Source organism: Ursus americanus, chromosome X, assembly GCF_024610735.1.
Source record: "Ursus americanus isolate L20-20 chromosome X, mUrsAme1.1.p, whole genome shotgun sequence".
Classification (NCBI taxonomy): Eukaryota; Metazoa; Chordata; class Mammalia; order Carnivora; family Ursidae; genus Ursus; species Ursus americanus.
The window spans coordinates 118,178,904-118,199,511 of NC_142164.1; the positions used below are offsets into that span (position 1 = coordinate 118,178,904).

The following is a 20,608-nucleotide window of genomic DNA, read 5'->3' on the forward strand; positions in this document are numbered from 1 at the left end:
GTCTTCATGAAATGCCAGTCCAAGGGCTGTCCGAGTATCATGAAGTCTCCTTCATCACATGCAGACCAATGAACACATAAAATATACCATGCATCAAACCCACATTTCTTGGGGCGCCTGGATGGCCCAGTGATTGGAGCATCGGACTCTTGGTTTCGGCTCATGTCATGATCTCAGGGTTGCGGGATCAGGATGGAGCCATGGGATTGGGATGGCACTCAGCGGGGAGTCTGCGGGACAGACTCTCTCCCTCTCTCTCTGCCCCTCCCCCATGTGTGCACTGAATATTACTGTAAGAATTCACAGAAAGCTCAGGAAATGTAGAGGAAGGCAACCAAGTATAGCCGACCACCAGGGGCTCTGGATGTGGAGCCATGTTTTTGCAGAAAAGACATCTTTTCCTCACTGTCTCACACTGAGCTTTCCTGCTTCTCTACCTCTCTGTTCTCTTCTCTCTACCTACCACCTCCTCTCCATGACTCCAGCCATCAGGTGGCTGCCAGTGTCACCCTGAGAGAAGACTCATCATTGGTGTCTTGGCTGGAGGTCTTCCAGGCAGGTGCCTGACTCTACGGTTACCAATCCAAATTCCTGGTAAGAAATGTGCGCCCACCGCTGTCCTCACCCGCAGCGACCCAAGATCATAGATTTCTTATCGGCCAATAGATGCAGTCATCATCTACTCCAAGGTGCTTGTGTGTATGTCTGGGGGACAGTCAAGTGAGCTGAGAAGGGGATTACCCAGTTCAGAAGACGGCATGGCCTCCGAGCAGGTGCTCTGGGCAGAGCTCGCTCTAGAAAAGAGTTCTAGGTAGGCTCATTACCTTGAAATACACCGAGTGCAAGCTGCCCTGCATGGAATTTATAGCCCCTTCACTCCCTGTACTGCCACTATGCTTGATTCTGGAGCGTGTTACACGGCACCTCCAAATCAATAAGGAGAAAGGAGGAAGAGCCGTCTCTCTGCCGAGATATATGGTTTAGCACAGATGTCATATCTGAAGACAGCAACCAGTTTGTTGCATCTGCTACTTCTCCAATTCATTTACAATCCTAATGTGATTCAAATTTGCCTGGGACATGACATTCGGGGCTCTTGCAAAGCCACTCAGTTGGAGGGAAGAGGGTGGGAGAGAGGCAGCGGGGGGAGGATGAAACCAGGGCTGAGCACCTCTGTACAAGGGTCATTTCCTCCTTCATCCCGGGGGGGGGGGGCATGACCCTCTTGTAAAAATGACACTCTCCCTCCTGGACAGAGAGTCTAAGCCCAAAAGCACAACTCACCCATGAGGAAGCATTTCTGTATTTTAGAGAATGCTGCACAGAGACGGGTTTGATCCCTGTCTAGGATCAGTCTCTGTCTAGACCGTGGCACACAGACTGACTTGCTACAAATACTAAACCTGGAACTTTTATGTCCATCGCCTTCTGCCTGCCTGACCCATGTGGGCTCTGAAGGTGCCAAGGAGGCACAGCAGAGACGCACCTGCTGTCCTTTAATTTCTGGAAACATTTTACCTCCTTTCTTGAAAGCTTGCAAGGCTTGCCTGTTCAACCATACCTCTATTTCAGCCCTCATAGCGAGCACATACGAACGCAGACTCAAACACTGACACGCACACATACACATGAGTGCAGACACACAAACACACACAGGTAGGCAAATGCATACCAGAATTCAGACATACAAACACACGCAGGTATGCACACCTGCATAAGAATTCAGACACAGAAACACACGCAGGTATGCACACACACAGGAATTCAGACACACAAACACACGCAGGTATGCACACACACAGGAATCCAGACACACAAACACACACAGGTATGCACACACACAGGAATTCAGACACACAAGCACACGCAGGTATGCACACACACAGGAATTCAGACACACAACACATGCACACACACAGGAATTCAGACACACAAACACACGCAGGTATGCACACACACAGGAATTCAGACACACAAACACACGCAGGTATGCACACACACAGGAATTCAGACACACAAACACACGCAGGTATGCACACACACAGGAATTCAGACACACAAACACACGCAGGTATGCACACACACAGGAATTCAGACACACAACACATGCACACACACAGGAATTCAGACACACAAACACACGCAGGTATGCACACACACAGGAATTCAGACACACAAACACACGCAGGTATGCACACACACAGGAATTCAGACACACAACACATGCACACACACAGGAATTCAGACACACAAACACACGCAGGTATGCACACACACAGGAATTCAGACACACAAACACACACAGGTATGCACACACACAGGAATTCAGACACACAAACACACGCAGGTATGCACACACACAGGAATTCAGACACACAAACACACGCAGGTATGCACACACACAGGAATTCAGACACAAGCACACGCAGGTATGCACACACACAGGAATTCAGACACACAAACACACACAGGTATGCACACACACAGGAATTCAGACACACAACACATGCACACACACAGGAATTCAGACACACAAACACACGCAGGTATGCACACACACAGGAATTCAGACACACAAACACACGCAGGTATGCACACACACAGGAATTCAGACACACAACACATGCACACACACAGGAATTCAGACACACAAACACATGCAGGTATGCACACACACAGGAATTCAGACACACAAACACACGCAGGTATGCACACACAGAGGAATTCAGACACACAAACACACGCAGGTATGCACACACACAGGAATTCAGACACACAAACACACGCAGGTATGCACACACACAGGAATTCAGACACACAACACATGCACACACACAGGAATTCAGACACACAAACACACGCAGGTATGCACACACACAGGAATTCAGACACACAAACACACACAGGTATGCACACACACAGGAATTCAGACACACAAACACACGCAGGTATGCACACACACAGGAATTCAGACACACAAACACACGCAGGTATGCACACACACAGGAATTCAGACACAAGCACACGCAGGTATGCACACACACAGGAATTCAGACACACAAACACGCACGTATGCACACACACAGGAATTCAGACACACAACACATGCACACACACAGGAATTCAGACACACAAACACACGCAGGTATGCACACACACAGGAATTCAGACACACAAACACACGCAGGTATGCACACACACAGGAATTCAGACACACAAACACACGCAGGTATGCACACACACAGGAATTCAGACACACAACACATGCACACACACAGGAATTCAGACACACAAACACATGCAGGTATGCACACACACAGGAATTCAGACACACAAACACACACAGGTATGCACACACACAGGAATTCAGACACACAAACACACGCAGGTATGCACACACAGAGGAATTCAGACACACAAACACACATAGGTATGCACACCCACACAGGAATTCAGACACACAAACACACGCAGGTATGCACACACACAGGAATTCAGACACACAAACACGCACGTATGCACACACACAGGAATTCAGACACACAACACATGCACACACACAGGAATTCAGACACACAAACACACGCAGGTATGCACACACACAGGAATTCAGACACACAACACATGCACACACACAGGAATTCAGACACACAAACACACGCAGGTATGCACACACACAGGAATTCAGACACACAAACACACACAGGTATGCACACACACAGGAATTCAGACACACAAACACACGCAGGTATGCACACACACAGGAATTCAGACACACAAACACACGCAGGTATGCACACACACAGGAATTCAGACACAAGCACACGCAGGTATGCACACACACAGGAATTCAGACACACAAACACGCACGTATGCACACACACAGGAATTCAGACACACAACACATGCACACACAGGAATTCAGACACACAAACACACGCAGGTATGCACACACACAGGAATTCAGACACACAAACACACGCAGGTATGCACACACACAGGAATTCAGACACACAAACACACGCAGGTATGCACACACACAGGAATTCAGACACACAAACACATGCAGGTATGCACACACACAGGAATTCAGACACACAACACATGCACACACACAGGAATTCAGACACACAAACACATGCAGGTATGCACACACACAGGAATTCAGACACACAAACACACGCAGGTATGCACACACACAGGAATTCAGACACACAAACACACGCAGGTATGCACACACACAGGAATTCAGACACAAGCACACGCAGGTATGCACACACACAGGAATTCAGACACACAAACACGCACGTATGCACACACACAGGAATTCAGACACACAACACATGCACACACACAGGAATTCAGACACACAAACACACGCAGGTATGCACACACACAGGAATTCAGACACACAAACACACACAGGTATGCACACACACAGGAATTCAGACACACAAACACACGCAGGTATGCACACACACAGGAATTCAGACACACAAACACACGCAGGTATGCACACACAGGAATTCAGACACAAGCACACGCAGGTATGCACACACACAGGAATTCAGACACACAAACACGCACGTATGCACACACACAGGAATTCAGACACACAACACATGCACACACACAGGAATTCAGACACACAAACACACGCAGGTATGCACACACACAGGAATTCAGACACACAAACACACGCAGGTATGCACACACACAGGAATTCAGACACACAAACACACGCAGGTATGCACACACACAGGAATTCAGACACACAAACACACGCAGGTATGCACACACACAGGAATTCAGACACACAAACACACGCAGGTATGCACACACACAGGAATTCAGACACACAACACATGCACACACACAGGAATTCAGACACACAAACACATGCAGGTATGCACACACACAGGAATTCAGACACACAAACACACACAGGTATGCACACACACAGGAATTCAGACACACAAACACACGCAGGTATGCACACACGCAGGAATTCAGACACACAAACACACGCAGGTATGCACACACACAGGAATTCAGACACAAACACATAGGTATGCACACCCACACAGGAATTCAGACACACAAACACACGCAGGTATGCACACACACAGGAATTCACACACAAGCACACGCAGGTATGCACACACACAGGAATTCAGACACACAAACACACGCAGGTATGCACACACACAGGAATTCAGACACACAAACACACGCAGGTATCCACACACACAGGAATTCAGACACACAAACACACGCAGGTATGCACACACCATCAGACACACAAACACACGCAGGTATGCACACGCACAGACACACAAACACACGCACGTTACTGGGCTTGCAATCACAAGAATGTAGAGTACCATTTCACCCTCCCTCCCTTGCTCCTGCCCCACTTTCTGCCTCCAATTCTTTCCTTGTTTTATCCACTCACTGAAAACTACCTCCCTCCAGTGAAGCTCGTTTTTCTCACTTGTAAATTGAGAAAACGCTTCCTCCCTCACAGATACAGCATGAGAATAAAATGACCTAATGTAGGCAAGAGTGATGACACACGGGATATACGTCATCCTGAAGGGCAGCTTCAGGAGCATCCACACCTATTCTGCACATCTTTCACAGTTATGGAATCATGTAAGCACCTAGCTCTGTGCTAAAGACTACATTTCCCAGACTCCTCTGTGGCTCGGCTTGGTCCCATAACTATGTCCCAACCAATGAGAGCTAAGAGCCAGACACTGTCCAACTTCTACAATAAGGTTCTAGACAGAACAGGCATACATCCCCCTTTCTCCTTTCCCCAGTGACTGTAATATCACATGATAGTGAACTGTCTCAGAAAGCAGCACCCCAAGGATAACAAAACAATAAGATGGAAGGACTATGAACCCCTGACAAAGTCAGAACAAAAAGGTGCCCAAATACTAGCACACATTTTATGGGGCAGAGAAATAAAGTTCAGTATTGTGTAAGTCACATTTAATTTAGGTCTCTGCTACGAGTGCAAAGCCCTTGACTGTAATTACTATGTGCAGTCATCCAAGCCATAAATCACAACTACTATCTGCAGTCATCAAAGTCCTTGATCCCAACACTACCTGCAGTAATCACGGCTCCAGTAAGTGGTGAAAAAGCCAAAGCTCATTTTGAGTATCCATCTCTCTTCTCTGTACTCACGTCCTCCTGGTCCCCTCTCTTCTCGTTCCCTGACACCATGCCCCAGGGGCTCTCGGGCTGTTCTCCTCTGTCCTGGAACTCAACGGCTCCTTATCCGCACTGACTGCTTCTTCCAGAGTGAGTGAGGGAAGCCATGCGGACCGTGAGCCCTTCAAAAGATCAGCCATGCTAATCTTTTAGCTGACCCTAAGAGAGGGGTTATCTTTCCCCCTGGGTGTTTCTTCATGTCTCCTGTTCATCTTACCCTTTCTATGCAACCCTCAACTGTCTGCTTCCTCAAAGCTCCCCATGTAGTTCAGCAGTCACTGTCCCCATGAGTGTTAACCATGTTCTCTGTGGTAATCTCTGAGAAAGAAGAGAGACCCCATCAAGGAATGCACCATCTCTGTATGAGAGGGGGATGCAGAGCTTGTACCCATTCTCTACAACCTTCAGTTCCACGCTGATACAACCCCCCACACCTCTCCTTCTCATAGAAGCCCTCCTTCTATGCATATTCATATTCCTGATCTTACCCTTCTCTTTTGTTAATTCACAGGTTTGTTTTATGTTAACTAATGACTGATGTCATTAGTTGACTGATGTCATTAGTTAACTAATGCCTGACTGATGACCTTCTAGGCTTCACTCTGTGCTTGGCTCTGGGGATCAGCAGTGACCATAACAGGAAGTCCTTTATCATCACATGGCATTCCAGCTCGGGGCAGGAGGGATTGCAAGTCACTACCACCAACCTGGTGCTGACCAGTCCTATGAAGACAAGTAAGCCCCACTGAAGAAGAAACACAGTTGAGTCAGGGGAGGATTCTCTGATCAGGCCACATTTGAGCATAGACCTGAAGAGACAGAGCCAGCGACCTGGTTCCACCAATCACGCATGCTTGGAGGGGATGTGGGAGCTCTAAGGCATCTTCAATTTCCTAGGAGTGTGGCATATGCTGGGAAGAGTAGATGGTTTTCTTCTAGGACCCATCTCTAGTATCACAGACACGGAGCAGTGGGCAACAACACTTCCACTAGAAGACTTAGGCACACCCGCTGTGTGGATCCTTCCTAGCTGCACTGCCCCTTGCCGTGTAGCCACAAAGACACATTCTATGGCTTACTGCCATGTTCTGAGAGCTAATATCTTCTAATATGACATCAGTATATATTGCTGCAAGAAAGTATCCTTCCTGCTCCTGACGTTGATTTCTTGATGTATGGATTTTCTGGATTTGCTATCTTTGTCAGCCTGGTGGTAACTCCATTCCCTCAAAACTTTGCTATTGAACTAGTCCCAAGCCTTTGGTCCAGCGGCTTATTGTGACATAATGTGGTCCCCATGCAACAGTAATGCAACTGTTCATGCAAATTCCAATGGAGAGTCTGGAATAACATGGCAGTGCTCAGTCATGAGGCCGCTGCCCACATCACCCAGAAGGTTTAGGTCGTTTTGTGTGGTTTTGGTATATTAGTAAAATGATAAGGCAAGAAAATAATTTCTATAGAGAACTCACCGACACTCTGGCAATCTATAGGTTACAACTGGCAATCCTCGCCCCAAAGTACATGCAAGACCTTTATAACTGTCCTGAGTTCCCTAGTAGGGAGTATCCTTTCTTTTGCCTCAACTTCTATGTCTGGTCAACTGCCAACTCCTGTCTACTTCGCCTTCTAAAGAACTCTTGAATATGTCTGTTTTCCACATTCTACAATGCTAAGGCCAGGCCACATCACCTCTCACCTAGATGACAGATATGGCCATAGCAAGCCCTTACCCTCAACACACATTGCTCTCTCTTCCGTGCAATGTGCAACTATGATCTTTCACATGTGATCAGCCCTCCCCCCTGCTTAAAATCCTCCAGTGAGGTCCCAACATTTTTAGAATACAGGCCAAGATCTCTAATGAGACTTTCTATACCAAGGTCCCTGCCTTCTCCCAGCCCCATCTCCCCACTGTGCTGCAACAATGCTCATGAACTTGGCATGCTCTGTGATGATTAATTTCATTATGTGTCAACTTGACTGGGCTATAAGGTGCCAAGATATTTAGCTAATCATCATGTTCTGTGTGTGTCTATGAGGGTGTTCTTGGATGAGATTAGCATTTGAATCTGTAGACTGAGCAAAGCAGACTGTTCTCCCCCATGTGAGTGGATCCCATCCAATCCACTGAGGGGCAAAGCGGCAGAGAAGGACTTCACCTGCTGTTGTCAGTTTAAACATGGAGGATCTTATGCAGAAAGTGTGAGAAGGAAATTAATTCTGTGACTAACCATTAAGCTTGGAAGGGGCTCTCAAGCCCCAGGTGAGAACTGCTATCAACCCTAGCTGATACCCTCCTTTCATCCTGGTGAGACCTACAACAGAGAACCCAACTTAGTTGCACTGGACTGTGGCTTACAGAGCTATGAGACAATAAATGGGTATTATGTTATGCTGCTAATTTTGTGGTATGCATTACACATTAATGAAAACTCTCTTACAGAATCCCCTCAACATCTATGGGAGGCATAGACTTCCATGCCACATGCTTTGGCCAAAGAAATGTGGACAGAAATGGCAGTTACAAGCATAGATCTAAAGAGTAGCAGGTGTCTCTTCTTGCCCTTTGGGGGACTTCTGTCCTCTGCCCCTGGGTCCTGAATGCAATACACAGAGCAGAGCCAAACCAGACAATCTGCAGACCAATAAGTATAATAATAAATTCACAGTTATATACCACTGAGTTGGAGTGACTTGTTACACACTTGTTACACAGCATTATTGTGGAAATAGCTAACTAATACATGACTGGGTCAGAGTGATATACTTCTCTGAAGGTCTACGACTATGGTTTTCTACTACGTGGACTTAGACAGAACAAGACACTGGAGTGGAAGACCAGAGATCATTTCCAAACAGCCTCAAAACCAAGAAATTGACAAGAGAGCAAGAATAAAGCCATGCAGCCCATTCACCTGCTGAACTCCACATTCTCAAAGCATGTGAATGTTTACACAAATTAACCGCATCATAAATGCCTAAGAAATTTTACCGTTTTAAGTCACCAAACGACAGAGTGCATGCACTAGCAATCTATACAGAGTTGAGTCCTTCTGTGATTTATCTCACAGTTCCGAACGTGAGTCAATTCTGGACACTGGCATCAACCCATTAGCTCAGATTGATTCCACTCTGCACTTGAAAAACCTACATCTTCCTCAGAACATCAAGCCTTAGGAAAGCAGTTTCATGTCTTTAATCCCCAAAATGCAAGAAGAGCTCAGACAATAAGAAAATAATTAACCAATCAATTTGATTGATGGGGTATCACAAATACATCCGCACTGTTTAACCCCTCTTTAAGGTTTCAATGCTATGGCTAAAGTTTAATCCTCATTGCCAAACCCTAAGTAAGTGTTCTCACAAATAATGGAAAGCTGCATTATGTTATATATGGTTAGGAATGATCTTAATTAGTCCAGGGCCCTATTCCTCTTATTATATTCAAACATGCGTCAAAACTATCTTATTAGATCTGTGTTATCCGCACACGTACACAAAATAAAATTAATTTTTGTTTTGTAGCTCTGATACTTTTATTCCTAGAGCTAGCAAAGTTTGCATTTTGATTTTTTATTGCTGAGAATTTAACTTTCCAAATACACCAAAATATCACTGGGCATTTGGAATCCAGCAAATGTTTGGAATCTGCTATTCTAGGGTTATCCCGCGAGATGTTCAGTTTTATTTCAAAGTAGCCCAAAGAAAAACAAGAAGTTGTCCTCTAAAGAGGTAAGTGGATCAAATGACACAAAAGCAGTCATTTAACCGAGATTTTTAGGTGAATGAGAATTAAATAAATGTGTTGGATATATAAATTGAGGTCATTACGGTTCTTATGGAAACATTACTTGTAAAAGAGCCATTTTTATTAGGTAATCTGGATGATTCTGAAGGTAACTGAGCTGATGTGGGTCTCTCAAGAGATCTGCACTTCTGGGTGTCCCAGAGGAGTAGGCGGTCTAAAAACATGTGCTTCTTTGAAAGATCAAGTTAGCCCCTGATCTATTAAGAACTTTTCCAATGCAGAACTCACTGGATCCTACAGAGGAGACGTATGGAAATATATACACTCCGGAGACAAATATTATCATAGCGATTTATGCAGATCTTGAAACATTAAAATGTTTATATTCCGCTCACGGGTGACAATGCACAATTTTAAAATACGCTAACTCTACTGTGTTTGAAGACTGACACGGTGGTTGTAATTTTTGAAGCTTGGGGATGAGGTCATGCAGGGTCCCATAGGATCGTCCCCACTTCTGTGTGTGTTTGAAATTTCCCACGATAACGTTTTGTTTTTAATTATGGTTAGCAACTGCAATGCACTCTTTCTATCCTGTCCTCCCACTTCGAAGAGCAGAGATGAGTGTGGATTTTAAAATTTAAATTTTCATCTGTGCCTCTTTCATGAAACACGATGACATTATTGTATTCTCAGCTTTCGTTCCAAATTGTGGAGGCTTCAACGGGCGGATTGGAAGCTTGTTTCTTTCAGCATAAACACAATGCAATCCCATGCAAATTATACATAGAGGGTCTTTACTAATCCCACACGAAATGTAAAAATGCAATATGCACAGAGTATTTTCTAGAAGTTCATGTCATATTTTAGTGTTTGATGAAGAAGTGTCGTTTTCGTCACACCTTCAGTACTGGCAGGTAAAATGAACCACAAAGTAGTCAGACAACTGAGTTTCATGCTGGAAAGAGCTCTGTATTTCTCTGCCAAGATAAAAGAAAATCTAGGGCAATGTGATTAACTCTCTCCATTGGCAAATCCGTACTTTATGGTTGAGGAAAATATTCATCGACCGAATACGAAATGGTTTAGAGTACTATTTCCGTATCCATTTGTCCTTAGAAACTACAATTAAAGCAGCAGGAAAGAGATATCAAAACAGGTCTTAATATGGTACTGCTGAAAACATTTTCTAATTGGGTGATGGTCTCTTATTAGGATAATTAAAATGTGTTCTATAAAATAATCGTGTTTAACCACAGTGATGCCTTACTCTTCAGCGACCCCTGTCTTCACCATCCAGCCTTCTCTGGCACTAGAATTACTCATCTGATAGACACTGGATTCTTTTATGTTGAAATGCAGCCCTCAAAATTAGTGATTTGGGGTATTATCCATTGGCTGGGTCAAATCCTTCTCCTTCCATAGAATGCAACTTCCTGTGGTTGTGTTGCACAAAGGAGAAATGAGAAGCCTAGCCAAGGGGGTTCGTCTGGAGAAACAACAGAAACACAGAAGAGGCAGACGGGGCTGCGGCTAGCTCCACGCCATCACGGAATGTTTCAAAATGGATGAGCCATGCGAATTATCTACGGTATTCGCAGAGCGAGCATTTACATAGCTGCCCGGGCTGCAGTAAAAGCAGTGTTGTCATTGCCACGAATTTCTAGAAAGGGCAACATGCCATCTAGCTGTTAGGGACCCTGCTCATGGCCAGATCTCATCAGAAGATAATCCAAGAGCACTGTCATTTCCAAAACGAATGCTTGACTCCATTAAGAGGGATTTCTTGTATTTCAAGAAAACTTGTGTGAAGCAGAGAAGCAGAGAGGCCATCTTCTGCAGAGAAATATGTATTTTTAAAGCACGGGAAGTATGAGCTGCCACCCCATGCCTGCACGGTTTTGACACACAAGACAGTGAGGGGTGAAGCTCTTAAATTCTGGCTTTTCTGCCTGCCCTGGAGCTAAACAGTGGTTTGGACAGAAGCATTAATCAAGCGCTTTCCTGTGCATTATCTAAGATCATTGCAGATGGAGTCTTACTGGGTAATTGCCACACCACGACCAATGGCACATTGGATCCCCAACCTCTAGTTTATCATCTTGAAAGAGAACGGGACCACAAAACAAGTGGGGATGATTAAGTTCCCATCCTGCACAACAATCTTTGTGTGGCCTCCCACCCCCTTCTGCCACTGTTAACACATCACTTGTGGCCTCATTGTTGCTTGGTGGTTCTCATCGTCATCACTGTTGAATATAAACAACTTTCCGTGAGAAGAACCATTTATAGTCCTGGAGAGTGTTTAACACTGCCTTGCTGTAACAGAAATTATACAATGTGGTTTTCAATATTTCCCTAACACAAGATGCCCTTTAAATTGCCATGGAACGTAATAGCACTATATTATTATTATGTTTTGTTTTTTTTTTTAGCACCAGAATTCACTAAACATTACTGTGGTGGAAAAAAAGAAAAAAGGGCAAACTGAATTCAAATGATAAAAGGTCTAAAGATGGTTTACTTGCATTGAAAAGCTAACAGCGGGATGCAAATAAACATTAGTGCTCTTATTATCCTTTTTTCCTTAAAATATATTGTCCCCAAATTTTAACATACAATTAAACAGGACTGAGCATTTTAAGCACACTTAAAATGGCATTAAAATGTAGGGTTTGTTGTTGTTAAAGCAAAAGAATTGAGCTTGCAGAACACGGTTACTGAATCTCCGTGTGATGTAAGATGTTCAAAGTGATATTTCCCTCCCTAATTCCCACTCTGGAAAGGTTAGCAGATGTGTATATTTCTGAAGATACAGTCAACCTAAACATTCAGTTCCTGTTTGTTTCTTTGTTTCGCTTTACACCTGCTCGAAATGGTCCTCATCTTTCCTCTCCTCCAACAACTTAAAATATCTTTCGATAAGCCTCATTAAGGCTCAATTATTCTAGTGTCCAAAATGTCACAGGATTGCTTAGCACAAACAGCTTTGATGTATTTTGCCCAATTTAGTAACTATTCCTTTGCAGGAACAGGGCGGTGACAGGAGGTCTCCAAGATGAGTGTAATGACAACATGCAGATCTCACTCACTAAAGCATCAAAGGAGTATCTTGTGAGGTCACCCTGTGTGCTCACCAAGGGTCGTCTGGGGCTCTGGCTGGTGTCACCTTCACTCTGACACCCGGCTGGGGAAGCAGCCTCGACCTGGGATGTTGAGAGCGTGCTAGGGCATTTTTCTACTGAGAACTGATGCTCTAACAGGTGTAGCCCTGGAGGAACAGGTGACGTTTCTCCTCACGGCTCACCAGCAGCCAGTAGTCCCCTCTTACTATGTGTCTGGACACTGGAGCGAGCTAGATATCTGCGGCAAATGCAAGGTTGACATGGTGCATAAAGGTGAACAAACACAAAACCGAGGGCCTTTTTCTTTGAATGCAATACATTAACAATTAATTTGAACTATAGTTTCATGATTGACACACCCGCCTTGCTTCCTGCACTCTGGAAAGGTCTCAAGTCTGTATGCTAGCTCATGGATTCAACACATGGCTTTAATTCACACACAATCCTTCTGTGTTCCTTGCCAGGCAAACCACCGGAAGAAGTGCTATCACTGACTACTATATCCATCTAATTATACAAAGTCACAATGTAACCAGTACTCCATATGGCGGTATGGGTCGTGCACTGCACAAATTTAGGAAGCACGCTTTTCACTGCAGTGTGTTCATGTGGCCCCTAGAGTTGTGTGGTGCACAGCAGGGGCAGTCATATATGGAGATCACGAAAATCAATCCGTTTACTTATTATTGTTTTAGATCTTATTTTGGGTGCACCTGGGTGGCTCAGTTGTTCAAGCATCTGACTCTTGACTGCATCTCAGGTCTTGATCTGGGGATCGTGAGTTTGAGTCCCGCAGTGGGCTCCATGCTGGGCATGGAGCCTACTTAACAACAACAAACGATCAAGGATTTTATTTTTAAGTAATCTCTACACTCAACATGGGGCTCAAACTTAGAACCCTGAGATCAAGAGTCACTTGCTCTATACATTGAGCCAGACAGGTGCCCCCTTTTACGTATTTTCTTAACCAAGAGATCACTATATAAATCTGAGCCCAAAGCGACCTATTTATGTCCTGCTCCCTGTACCTCCTTCCTCCTCCATAACAGAACGGAGATCGACAGATGCATAGTGAAGATCAAGTACATCAGTGCACAAAAGTACTTGGAATCAAGCCAGGGTTGCATGAACCTAACTGAACACGACCCCCTAGTCCAGCCTCTCCCAACGGGGCATCCCTGGGACCAGTTCTCGCCTCATCTGACGTGCCGTGCAACGTGCTCCAGAAACTCGCCTCATCTCCACTCCGGAAACAATGGCTGGAAGCAGGTGTCCCTGAGACAAGCTCCTACAGATGGACTGTGTGATCCTCCTCTCTCTCAGCAGTTCCTGACCCAGTGCATCTCCCCTGTCTGCTAAAACGCCCCATGCATCCTCTCCTGAATTATCGGCAACCCTGACTTCTCCCCACCTCTTCCCACAGTGCTTGCTGCTTTCCCCCTGAGAGTGCCTCCGACCTGAGAGGCAACCACTCTCAGATCTTGCGGGAGAACATCCTGATGCGTGGTGGTAGCTGAACACGTTCTACCCTGACTTTTAAAGAAAAACGTAAGAAGCACAAATTGCATGAATTAATGGTACATATTAACCAGGAGTTACGTGGTATTATCACAAACGGTGCGGAAAGAAGTCGGTTTGAAGACATCAACATTGTCTTTTGATCTTTTTCTAAGGCTAAAATCTGATCAACAAAACTAAAGCACCATAATCACCACAGTGCTTTTTTAAAAAGATTTTTATGTATTTATTTTACAGAGAGAGAGAGAGAGAGAGAGAGAGAGAGCATGAGCTGGGGAAGGGGCAGGAGAAGCAGACTCCCCGCTGAGCAGGGAGCCTGACGTGGGACTCAGTCCCAGGACACTGAGATCATGACCTGAGCTGAAGGCAGATGCTTAACCCAATGAGCCACCCGGGTGCCCCTTAAAGAATATTTTATAAAAATATGTTCACTGGAAAAATTTGCCCTTATAAATACCATCATCCCCCAATACCTGTAACATATTTTGAAACCTGCTATGCTCATACAATCAATGAAGCAAAATCTACGATTCCACTTTGAGCAAAAGGTCGGTGTTGAAGTTATCATTGGTTGGCTGTGTAACGTAGTCAATGTTGCCTACTCACTCACTTGCTCTACAGTGGAATCCTTTATCCTCCATTCTGGGCCACCGTCAAAGGCTGGTAGCCCCAATATAGTTTTATGCTGAGGTTTATCTGATCCCCACTTTCACACAGTAGATAATCTTCAGAGAATTAATGCACAGACCACCCTTCCTTTGTCCATTCATCCATTCGTATGTGTAGTTTCCACATGTTGGCTGTTGTGAATTGTGCTGCAATGAACACGGGAATGCACATATGTCTTCAAGATCTTATGCAATTCTTTTTTCAAAAAAGACTATTTGAGAGAGAGAGAACAAGAGCGAGAGAGAGAGAACACGAGCAGGGGGAGAAGGAGAAGCAGACTCTGCTGAGCAGGGAGCCTGACGTCGGGCTCAATCCCAGGACCCTGTGATCATGACCTGAGCCAAAGGCAGATGCTTAACTGACTGAGCCACCCAGGCACTCCGACTGACTGCAATTCTTTTCGATAAACACCCAGAAGTGGGATTGTTGGATTGAAAGTCTCTGCCTCAAATGTAATTACCAAGAGGCCCTGCCCACTGGGGAACACGCCGTATGTTTGCAAATATGGCACTTTATGTACTTAATTTTGCACCCTCTTAAATTTACCCAACATGCATTTTCATAGTCAACGCCATGTGCATAGTTACAAAAATACAGTCCCTGGAGATTCTGCCTTTAGGAAAACACCACCACAGACAATACAGTTTGTAACCTGAGACTCTCACATGATCAGCGAGGCCAACTTTATAGCCTAGACTTCGATACGAAAGTGACGGGTTGCATACTGGGTAAAGCAAACCGAGGCATCGTGGAGTCCGCCTTTATGAAGATGCGACGTGTTTGCCATGTAAGCTAAACAGCTCTACCCGTGCAAAGTCATTTAGAGTATCTGAACCTCACAAGTAGAATCATTTTTAGGGTAAACATCTCAGGGTCTCCGAGATGCTCTTTTCTTCTTAGGAAATGGATATATCGCTACGTGAAAGATGTTTCCTTTGCGTGAACACACGGGTACTTTTCAAGCCACCGGTAAGTATCCTAAGAAGGAGAGCTGACATTTCCTTAATTGAAAAGGCTCCTTTAACATAATAGTTGACGCTGTTAAATATTGGCAAATTATGACAGTTGCTTTACTGAGAGCCCATTAAACACAGCACCAATGGCATTAAGTGATGTTTGCTGGAGCTGGCTTTAGCAGCACAGAATTTTGTGGTACCAGAACCCCAAGTATGGCCAGGGCACTAGAGACCCTCACTCAGGCCCACTGGAGGTGTCCTGGCGGGAGCCTGGATTTCATGGGGACACTGACATCCCACAGCACATTCTTTGAGAGCTAACGAGCGCATCATGAAGCTTGAAGCCACCTCGGACCACCTCCAAGTCACTATGCATTGTCCACACTACCTTCTCCCTAAGGATCCGTGTTGGCATTTGTGCACAAGTCCTGGGTCACATGGGACCCCATCTGGGGCCCCTGGTTCCTGCGCTTTGTCCTCCTCCTTCTTACCGCCGCTGTGTTTTATTCCAACACGGGTTCGGTTTTCTGAAGGAATCCCATCTCAAAACCGGACCAGAGAGATCAACGTTTTCTGTTTCAAAATTTCAACCCTGCAGACTTCTCTGCTCCAAGTATGTCTTGAGCACAAGGGGTGTTTCCCCCACGTACAGGGCCATTCGAGACTTGCACGTGCCCGAGAAGGGAAAACATAGTAAACAGGTTTCACGATGATGACATGTTGCTATGAGCCTAAAACACGTGAAAACACACTACGATTCTATTTCACGACCGTGTTGGTACCCAAGCGCGTGTGATCTTCAATCCTAAATGTTCATCCTCTTCCTTCTGATTTTAAAAGGGATTAAGGCATTTTTCACGAGTCCCTGAAAAGGCCAGAGGCAGTGTGCACGTGTGATCAGAGGGGAGAAGCTGTTTTATTTCTTGTCCGTGTCTGTACTCGTGACCCCTCTCTGTGGCTTAGGGACACAATCAGTATTTGTCCCACTGAAACCCACAGCCTCCCCCTCACTTCACATAGTTAACCCTCTACACATCTGCTGCATCGAGTCACGCCAGAAAGCAAAGCATGACATTGCATCGCCAAGGAAAATTTTATTTTTGCTTTGCATGGACATTAGAACGAGGTTTTCAGAAACCTTAAGCAGCTGTGTCGCTTTACAGACGGCATTTTTCAGACGTGGGCCAAGTCCTTCCCGTGCATCTTTTCTCCGCTCCCCGCTGTACGTCTTCCAGGGCAATCCGACGTCTCTTTCCTTTCTTGAATCCCTAACGACGCAGGCTGCGATTCTGCTTTTCATACAGGGTTACTGACCTTGGGAAATGATGCCTGTCCATACGTGCCCATTTGCTTAGCGTGTCAGATCTATGACATGCCACGGATAGAAGGCTTCCTTTTAAAAGCATTTGTTTAAAGCTCCAAAACCCAGGACGGTTTGGACATACAACTCAAGAGGTAATACCAGGGAGATGCTCTGAAAACAACTGGCCTCGTACAGCCTTGTGAAAACAAAACAAACGAGGTCATAAAGGAGCTTTGCTAGGGGTCTGCTTAAAAAAGAACTCAGATTTCCTGCTTCCAAGCAAAACTTTCAGATGGCAAGTGGGTTGAAACCTAAGAATTATGCTTATTATGAATAAATCTGATTTTCCAATACCCTGGTTTATAACAGTCATCTAAGTTATTTTGAGGCAAATATATATTTTTTTAAAGATTTTATTTACTTATTTGAGAGAGCGAGCGAGCAAGCATGCAGAAGCAGGGGGAGGAGCAGAGGGAGAAGGAGAAGCAGACTCCTCCCTGAGCTGGGAGCCCGATGTGGGACTCGATCCTGGGACTCTGGGATCATGACCTGAGCTGAAGGCAGACGCTTAAATGACTGAGCCACCCAAGGGCCTCTTGAGGCAAATGTTTTAAAACTGATTTTATTTTTAGAGGTATATATGTCCTTCATGTGTTGCTAACATTGTACAGAGTGAACAACTCTATACATATATACGTATTCACATAATCCATCAAAGGGCTTCCATTCACTTAATCCTCCCACAGACATCCCCACCCCTTGAAGCGTTGTCTAGAAATCCACTTGCATTGAGCGAGTTAAGCTTTGCATAAACACGATTGGCATAAAACAGAAGTTTATAATAGTGGTTTTAAATAGTTTCTGCATAATAACACCAGCCATAACCCTACCCCATTATAAACATGCTAGCACACTCTTTAATGGTTTTCTAAAGCAATAGGACAGATTCTCGGCAATTTCAGGAGTTAGAAATCCACGTGAAAACTAAGACACCTGTTTGCTCGCCAACTTTCAACCTTTCCCGGGGAGGGGAGGAAAAAAAAAACATCACTTGCAGGTTTTAAGAGAAAGTAAAGAAATATGTAAAATGTGAAATGACGGATCTCCAGAGTAAGGAGGACAATCCTGGATCTTGGAAGCTCTTCCCGGGGAGGGGGACACGTCGAGAGATGTGAGGTCCATGGTCGGAGCGCCTGAGAGCACATGTTCTCTCCCCACGGCCATGGGGTCCAGCCTTTCTGTCTACCTGCTGTCTCCTGGAACAGACCAAACACCAGGCCAAGAGGGACCAGACACGCGCACCAGAGAGACGAATGGACAGGCACGTGAACGGCAGCTCCTGTCCACTAATCCGGAAAGGAATCCACAAGATACTGTTGGAGGACGTCTAGTGTCTGATCAAGTGACATGACCATCCTCTACTCGGGGGCATTCTCCTCCTCACTGGGGGCTGGTGGAGCAGACTCAGGACCTTCCCTCCACCGAGCTCTGCCCACCCACCTTGTACGTGGCCTGGTGATGCCTCGCCCCTCAATTACTGATGTTGGAAGAAGCAGGATTAAAAGAAAACTGTACATCTCACGATACGAGTACTTATATGAACCATCATGGTCTCATCAGCAAATTCTGCAAGAACTGAAGGTATCAGGATTTTGTACATGGGTCACAGATTTGCTTATGCATTCTCGCTGCCAAGAAATACAGTTTCCAGGCCAATGATTCTGCACTGCATTGGGAGGGATTCCTCGTGCTACAGAATCCCTGAGGTAGCCTTTATCTGAGAACTTCCGCTCAAGAAACAGTAAAACCCAAATATAATACCATAAATTATGCAACGGAAATCCGTTCAGGACAGCCTGTCTTGGGATTATGGTTCCTGAAGGATTTCACAAAAAGTCTATTGCACGAAAAAAAAAAAAAAGTCTATCTGTGAACCTCTCTTGCTTTTACCTAAATAGTGTGAAGTTTCTAGCTTTATAGTTTAAATATCTCTGACTTCCCGAGGAAAGAAAGAAACTGTGTATCTATAAATATATCCATTGTGAAAAGTTTTTAATGTGTGCTCTAAATAACACCGATAATAATTGTCTTCCAAATCAAATTGCAATTTAGCATCACCTATTATTGGTGAAGAAGATGGTCCTTTACTCATTCTAAGTTGTATATAGTAAGATTTAGTAAAAGCTTTTTCAGTGCTGTTCTCTTTTTTATTGGCGTGCCAGGGGAATCGTGGCAGGCAAGGCAACACATTCACATCGTTGAATAATGACACCTTACATCATGGGTCCATTCATTTGCAGAGGTGTGAATACGATACCTTCTGCTCCTTCCTACCCACCCGAACCCCCACGCGGCCATGGAAGCCCCACGTGTGGCATTTATCCCTGTGTATACCGCAGACTTTGCTTTTCCCCTGGGGTAACCAGAGGGCTCTTGATGGAGCCTTTGGGCGGTACGATGGAGAGGGTCTCCCTGTCCGAGGTGCCGACAGGGCTGGCTTTACCCAGGGCTACCCCCTGTGTGCGTGTCCAAGGCAGGAGGTGCCGCGGGCATGGGGCCTCAGTCGCGTCCCCGGACGTGCACGTAGCGGCTAACCCCCCTGGCCTGTTTTTCCCGGTCACACTGGCAGGACAGCCCGGAGGACGAACAACACATCTGAAGCCACGGCTTCCAGAGCACGTTGCCCAGCGACAGCTGGTTGGGGACCTCCTGTAGGGTCTGGGCGTGGCGGTCTGCAGCCTCCTGCATGACGTCGACAATCTCGTGGAAGCGGGGCTCGGTCATCGGTGATAACGGGTTTCTCTCCCTGGGGTCTCTGGAAATATCGAAGAGTAGCGGCGGGCGATGCTGGTTCACAAACTGCCCGTGGCAGAAACACACGTGCGTGGAGAAGCAGCCGTTGGCGCCCTTGGGGCTGAACTTGGGCGTGAAGAAGAAGGCCTTCCAGACGGACGTGCCTGCGGTTTACAAGGACACAGGTTGGCGGGTGCGGAAAGCGTCCTCACCCTCACCGCGGAGGGCAGCATGCACAGAAACTATGCAGCCGTGCGCTTCTGGAACG

General features: G+C 45.6%; 1 protein-coding gene across 4 annotated transcripts in view; it reads right to left on the bottom strand.

Annotated features, from left to right (window-relative positions):
• STS (steroid sulfatase) overlaps positions 1 to 20,608 on the bottom strand; it is a 512,613-nt gene that overhangs the window by 371,806 nt on the left and 120,199 nt on the right. For 2 of the 4 annotated variants that reach the window (XM_045813640.2, XM_045813638.2), the window contains one exon: positions 5,426 to 20,504. The exons of the other annotated variants lie outside the window; for them this stretch is intronic. In XM_045813640.2, coding sequence (XP_045669596.2) covers positions 20,107 to 20,504 — 398 coding nt within the window. In that variant the 3' untranslated portion in view covers positions 5,426 to 20,106. Of the gene's footprint in view, positions 1 to 5,425; positions 20,505 to 20,608 lie in introns of those variants that run through there. 4 annotated transcript variants of the gene reach the window in all.